Source organism: Gadus morhua, chromosome 3 (genome assembly GCF_902167405.1).
Source record: "Gadus morhua chromosome 3, gadMor3.0, whole genome shotgun sequence".
Lineage (NCBI taxonomy): Eukaryota > Metazoa > Chordata > Actinopteri > Gadiformes > Gadidae > Gadus > Gadus morhua.
Window position 1 is genome coordinate 23,230,415 of NC_044050.1, and position 7,366 is coordinate 23,237,780.

General features: G+C 41.8%; 1 protein-coding gene across 1 annotated transcript; it reads right to left on the reverse strand.

Annotated features, from left to right (window-relative positions):
* On the reverse strand, positions 1-2,328 carry LOC115540018 (myeloid-associated differentiation marker homolog). Its single transcript, XM_030350971.1, has 2 exons — positions 2,194-2,328; positions 1-1,951 (listed from the first exon to the last, which is right to left on the reverse strand). The coding sequence occupies exon 2, from the start codon at positions 1,934-1,936 to the stop codon at positions 1,034-1,036; it is 903 nt and encodes a 300-aa protein (XP_030206831.1). The 5' UTR covers positions 1,937-1,951; positions 2,194-2,328; the 3' UTR covers positions 1-1,033.
* Between the last annotated feature and the right edge of the window lie 5,038 nt (positions 2,329-7,366).

A 7,366-nucleotide genomic window follows, 5' to 3' on the forward strand; every position in this document is an offset into this window, starting at 1 on the left:
TTACATAGAGATTGTCTTTTATTATTTATCATGATCGAATAATTAAACGGAATGAAACACAAGGGATTCATATTAGGATTAATGTCATCACAGAAATATTACATTCTCCTAACCCCATGGATGTAGCCTGTACAATTTAAAGGCCATGTGCCACATGTCTTCTCAAGACTTGTACATAGTCAATATTTGTTAATAGTTGTCATACTTAATGTTAGAAAGCTTTTTTGTAGGCTTCTTCTATCAATTCACAGTGGAATGGTGAAAAGTAGGCTCACTGATCACACAAATATATATTTTTGAAGAGCTTGTGCATTTTAGTTTCTAAATTATTGTGTTACTGTATAGCAGCCTTAAAAACGTTCTTCTGTTTCTTAAATGAAATCAAATTCAGTGATTTGTATAACTTGCATGGCAACGCAAGTGTTGCCATCTAGTGTGCATGATCGGCAACTGTTTTGTCAACAAAAAAATAGGAACAGGCAGCATTTCCATCACTACTGCGTACCCAATTGTTCATTGTCTCTCGGTCCAATAAACCAACAAAGCATATATTTCAATTTACCTGACAGAATTATTCATGTGTTTTTTATATTTTATGCAGTCCTCCTTAGTTGGACTGCTTTGAAACATTATCTATCAATAACTTTTAATTAAAATTTAATTTACCCTAATTCTCCCATATTTTTTGCATATAGGGATGGGACAATTGTATTGAATTTCCTTACCAATATATAATTATCCAATTGTATAATATGCACATAATATACCACGGTAGTATCATAATATAACTTGCATCTTCTGTTATTTTATTTCTGTATTATAATCATGGTTAGGTATTACTTCACTATCAAAGTAATACCGCAAATACAATCAAAATAGTAATTGAAATATTATTACAGTCAAATTTTTTATGCGTTGATTTTATGCGTTTTCTTTGTAGATCAACTCAAGACTGATTGAGAAATCAATGATTGATTGTCAATCACTACCTTACATGATATCCTCAACCAGAAGGGGCTTTCCAGTGCGACCATCAGCCGTGGCTCCTTTCACACAACTGCTTGATGGAAAAGGAAAAGTCCACTGTGTACGCCATCAGTGTAATACCAACAATGACGGTCTCCATGATCAGCAGCCCTGATCGGTTTTCCACATCCTGCAGCACGTTGGTAACGCAGATCACCGTGGCGACCATATAGAACAACACCCCCAGCAGGCTGAACCCGGCCAAAAGTCGATCGAACGGAAATGGGCAGAACCTCCCGGCGCAGTCGCACAGTATCACCGCGACGGAGGCCAAGGACATCAGCAGACACACGTTGTACAACCCCACCGACACCCACAGCTGCCAGACGTGTACCCCTCCTCCGGTGCTCGGATCCCTGGCCTGCGTGGCCGTCATCGTCTCCAGGAACAGGGGGATCATCTGAAAGCCTCCCCAACACTGGACGATCTTGAGGACGCCCGGTAAGCTGGCCATGTATCCCCTCTGCTCCTGGGGCTGCCCGCGGATCGCCCACACCTCGCCGCAGTAGGCCAGCACGGTGAGGCAGGCGGCCACGGCGGCGGCCAGCGGCCGGGCCGAGGTCGGCCGGTGGTCGAGGACCCTCCAGGGGAGCAGCACGGAGGCGCTCAGCGTCATGAGGGCTCCCAGGGCCGCCACGGTCACCGTCAGGTTCTTCCAGGACACGGGCAGCAGGCTGTGGAACTGGATGACGTTGAGGACGTGGATGAGGAGGGTGAGCGTGAAGAAGAAGCACCAGGTGAACATGCAGGCGATCCAGAAGGTGTTGTGGCGGCGCTCGCGTTCGCGGAGGTGCTCGGGCTCCAGGGATCCCACCAGGCTGAAGGTGACACAGCCGCAGAGAAGGGCCAACGTTCGCACGAGGAACACGGGGCTGGTGCAGTCGCGGGCCTCCAGGACCAGCACGGCCATGGTGTCGAGGGCAGGCTGGTGATTGGTCAACAAAAAGGACAACAAAAAGGATGAGTCCCATGTAATTGGCTGTTGGCTCCTCTGAATCGATTTCAAGGTTTTAAAAAGTCTGCCATCCTTTCACAGACATTTTCCCTCAGTTTGTTAAAAGATGGTTCACATAAAACCCTAAAAAATGATTTTATCACTTCCCCTCTTGGCACAATCACTGAATCAGAAACAAACAATAGAAATTATAAATAACAATGTCCTCTTACCTATCGACCCCGCTTTGCTTTGTGAGTGCGACAAGCAAATACGCTTACACCTGTAGAGCGCTTCTACTTCCTCAATGAGAATGCAAAGCACATCTTCAGTCAAGCATTCGGGTGACCACAATAAAAGAACTGTGCAAACAACAATCTGTGTTGCACCCACCCCTCGTTCTCATGAAAGATGCTTCCGTCTTCTGTGATCAGCACGGGTGCCGGTAGCTGTTCCCCTGATCGTACTCCATCTCCCTCTATGCTTGTTGAAGCTGCATGCTCAACTATTATATTTATTTTAGGATTCAATTTCTTGCAGGAAAAACAGTGTGTGTGCGTACAGTGATTGTGTGCGTACAGAATGTGTGTGCGCACACTATGTGTGCACTCGTGTGTGAACATTTTGCTTTTAGCCTGTAACCTTGATTAAGCCGAGAGAAAACCTTCCTTAGGAAATCGGTTTGAGCATTTTGCTCAGGCCATAATCCAGCAATGCTACGGGTGTCTTCTACCTCCAGTCGATGGGGGGGGCCACCATCGCCCTAAAGAGTCGGCTTTGTAGGCCAATCAGGAAGCTTACTACTGCTCAGTATTTGCAGTCCTTGACAGTTGCTGGATTTATTGACAAGGTGGTGCTATGTGTACCCTTGATACTTGTTTGTTTATGTGTAATGATATTGCATTACTTGTACATGTGTGAGAGTTTGTGCGTGCGTGCGCGAGAGAGGGAGAGAGTGAGTGTGAGTATGAGCGTGAGCGTGTGAGAGAAAGAGAGTGTGAATGTGAGTGTGTGCGTGTGTGTGTTTGAAAGCATGGTGCGTGTTCCACATCAGTGCAGAAAAAACCCTGTGAAAATCCCACACAATAACACACCTCTCTATTTGGAGGCGTAAAACTTCCCCGTACCAGGCAACTCAAGTTTAATAAAAAACTAGGACTAGTTCCTTTTCTGACAGAAGAAAGGTAGTTGATGAACAACAGATAACTTGCCAACGCAGAGACCTGTTTGCCGTGTGTGTGTGTGTGTGTGTGTGTGTGTGGCTCCTCTATTTGGAGGCTTGAAACTTCCCCGTACCACGCAACTCAAGTTGAATAAAAAACTAGGACTAGTTCCTTTTCTGACAGAAGAAAGGTAGTTGATAAACTACAGATAACTTGCCAACGCAGAGACCTGTTTGCCGTGTGTGTGTGTGTGGCTCCTCTATTTGGAGCCTTGAAACTTCCCCGTACCAGGCAACTCAAGTTGAATAAAAAACTAGGACTGGTTCCTTTTCTGACAGAGGAAAGGTAGCTGATAAAAAACAGATAACTTGCCATCGCAGAGACCTGTTTGCCGTGTGTGTGTGTGTGTGTGTGTGTGTGTGTGTGTGTGTGTGTGTGTGTGTGTGTGTGTGTGTGTGTGTGTGTGTGTGTGTGTGTGTGTGTGTGTGTGTGTGTGTGTGTGTGTGTGAATGGTACTGGGTAAATCCAGTTCATTTCAAATGGCTTGTAAGAGTTTCATCACAGCTTCATGAGTTCAGTAAGCTTATTCAGCAAAAGCGAAAGTACGATTTCAAACCCGAGTTACTGAAAATTTATATTTAAAATAGATAGAATGGCTAATGTACAGCGGTTTTGATCTGACATTGTTTCTTTGAATTTAAACACGTTGATAATTATTAATCAAGGGCTTCAGATTCGAGAGACATGAGACATGCATTTGTAATTCTGTTACCATTTATGATGAAGAGAAAAGGGGACATCTTGTGGCGGAAGATATAATCACAACTTATGTTGGTAGACAAAAGGTGAAAAACACAAATACAATAAAATAAAAGAGTGAATAATGATTATAGAAGCTTTAAATCACCACATTGCATTTACATGTATACATTTAAGTAGTTTTAACATTTGAGGTAGACTTAATATCTACACAAGGTTGAAAATACGGTGTGACGGAGACACAATAGTGGGAGTTGACCAACTGCTGTGGGGGGGATTTAATAGATAGGAGAAGGCTGAAAAAAACGTATTAATACGTCTGAATTTCAAAAATGTACAACTTTTTAAGGTCCTGCAGACACCATGTCTTGTGTAGTGTCTAAATCTCTCCCTCAATTGCTCTCTCTCTCCTCTGGGTTCTCTCTCTCTCTTAGTCCTGATAAGAAGCTTTGGAAATGTTTGGGACATGGCTTAACCGGGGAATATTCATGTCATTATTCAGATTCATTATTTTATATATTTTCTTAATGTGCTTTAATCACATGATTGATAAACCAAGAGCTATCATCTTGTAATGTCACTATTGTGGAATAACCATTAAGTGGTAAATAAATAGTACCACTGCATATAATGTCATGTGATTTTACTATATGCTGAAGTTATAAGCATGGTTGTTAATTCTGAACGTTACACCAATAACATAATACCCAGAACATCAGGAGCAAAGCTTACAAAGATTATAATGCCTTGTAAGCCTTCTTCAAAATTGCAGAAGTGGAACAGCTCTTCTCCCCACAAATTCATCTTTCATTATTGTGCGAGTTTAAAAATGAGCTATAATAAGCAAGGAAACCACGAAGCTGGCGTGAAAACCACCGCTACCACCCCCGCCTTTATTGATAAATTGTCTTAACTTATTTAGCCTGTAATAATATGAGTCATACCTTACAAGTACAAGGCTGTGCAATTTGATGGGCTCTGTGGAAGAGGACCCACTCCCTATGTCGCTATAAAGGGACATTCTAAGGTAACAAAACACATTGAATCCTATATTAACACGGGATTATACACTTACTAAAATATACTTATGAATCTTATGTTCCATTTCCGCAAAGTCTATTACACTATCTGCCACTAAGTTGTACAAACCCTAATCTTTGTCTAGTCCTTCTGGTTTTGAGGACTGCTCATGAAAGGAAACTGATCCTGTCGGCTGTGTGCAGGCCTGTATGCTGTATATATTTACTTCATATACATACATATACAGCTCAGGTTCCCCGTTCCCCAAACGAGGTGACTAACCAAACACAAATTAATCTCAGTAGACTTTAAAGGGCAACTATTTTAGACATTACAATCTATTTCACAATCGACATTGAACTTGTTCAGGGAAATATCGTGAACTTGTTCAGGGAAATATAGAGAACTTGTTCAGGGATATATGGAGCAGAAGCGAAAACCCCCTTAAACAGCTTTGAACAAACTTCCCCTTTTTTCATTCATGGTCTATTTTACAAAACGTCTCACCTACCCTTTTCTGTGATACAAAATGGTGTGTGTGTGTGTGTGTGTGTGTGTGTGTGTGTGTGTGTGTGTGTGTGTGTGTGTGTGTGTGTGTGTGTGTGTGTGTGTGTGTGTGTGTGTGTGTTTGCCTGCGTGGTTGTGTGTGTGTGTGTGTGTGTGTGTTCGTGCGTGCATACATGCGCGCGCGTGTGTGTGTGTGTGTGTGTGTGTGTGTGTGTGTGTGTGTGTGTGTGTGTGTGTGTGTGTGTGTCTGTGTTTGCCTGCGTGGTTGTGTGTGTGTGTGTGTGTGTGTTCGTGCGTGCATACATGCGCGCGCGTGTGTGTGTGTGTGTGTGTGTGTGTGTGTGTGTGTGTGTGTGTGTGTGTGTGTGTGTGTGTTTATTTGTGTTGTTACGGGATGTAATCTGACTATAGAGGTATTTTGGATAGAAGATTGTTCAGGAAGTGATTCTGTCAAAAAATATATATAAAAAGTATATATTTATATAATATATATAAATATAATATATAAAAAGTACTGACTTTCTTTCTCAGTCTTTAGGATCCGAAATCAACATCTTAGCGTTGCTGTTTTTTGGATTCTTGTAATAACCTAACATCTGATATAAAAGTAGATCCCATTTCTAATTGTTCATTTAATACAGTAGCATGCTGACATTAAGTCTCTCAATTGTGAGTCAGTTTGTACACTTTTGTCCATACATTTAAATGTAAAAAATAAATGGTTCAAAGTTGTCGGAATTTTTCATGACATTATATTTAGTTTTCTAAACAGTCATATAGCCTGTTAAGCGGTACAACACGACTTATCTGTTGTTAGTGTAATGTAGTCATCAAATACAAATGAGACAAATTAGTGTCCTTTTGAATCCGTTTTTTGCATATTTCATGCATTTGCCAATAAATGTAGGCCTCCTGTATCAGCAGAAACCAATTCAGCCAAAATAGAAACCCTTAATTGTCTTGATTGACTTGTGTCCAATAGGGTGTTACATACATTCATACATGTAAACATACATAGCATACAGAACTGTTGGCGGTTGGTGAGATGTGGGACAAAAATATACAATTATTGGAATGTGTCTGTTATTATATTATTATTATTATGCATTATGAATAATTTAATTGTATACATTTGATGAGCATTTACCACTCTTTTTTCAGATGTGTAGATTTTGTCTCAACGATTAATAAATAAATTGATAAAATTGACCATGCATAAGTATAGAAAAAAAGTACATTGTTTACATTTGGAATGTTCAGATAACGAGATCCGAGAGACCTTGGGCCCTATCTTGCATCCGGCGCAATTGACTTTCTACACTGACGCATGTGTCGTTGCTAGTTTGCAACTGGCGCAGAGCGTTCTTTTCCCTCCACCGCCACGCGCCTGTAAATTAGGGAATGATCTTGCACCCCAAGGGGCGGTTCGTCGAAAGGACGAGGCGTGTTCAGGCGCAAACGTTCCCTGGTGCTATTTTGCAGTTTCAGAAAACAATTGCGCCACAAACGAGGTAATACCTGGTTTAAAGTCAGTGGCACGTTGTTCAGATGCTATTTTAAGGGCGCATGCATAATGTTGCTTGTGCACCTCGCGCATACTTTGCTTCTCTCATCTACCTAGCCACACATTCTTGGTAAATTATTTGGGAAAGAACAGCTGACACAGTTCATAGTTTTTCTGCGAGTGATTGTTAAAAAGAAAAAGAAAAAGACCAACACTTTTTAGATTTGCGCCGGGCGCAAGAGTCATTTATGCGCCGGTAAAATAGCAACATCGCCATAGAACAGCCCACAAAGCTACTTGCGCTTGGCGTTTCTCACTTGCGTTTCAGGCCGTTAAAATAGGGCCCCTCTAGAGCTCCCCTCCCTACATTTATAGCACAAAGAACAAGAAGTGAGAATGTTTGGTTCAGCCTTTTGATCAGTTCCGTTAGACTGAGGTCACACCAATTAGCTT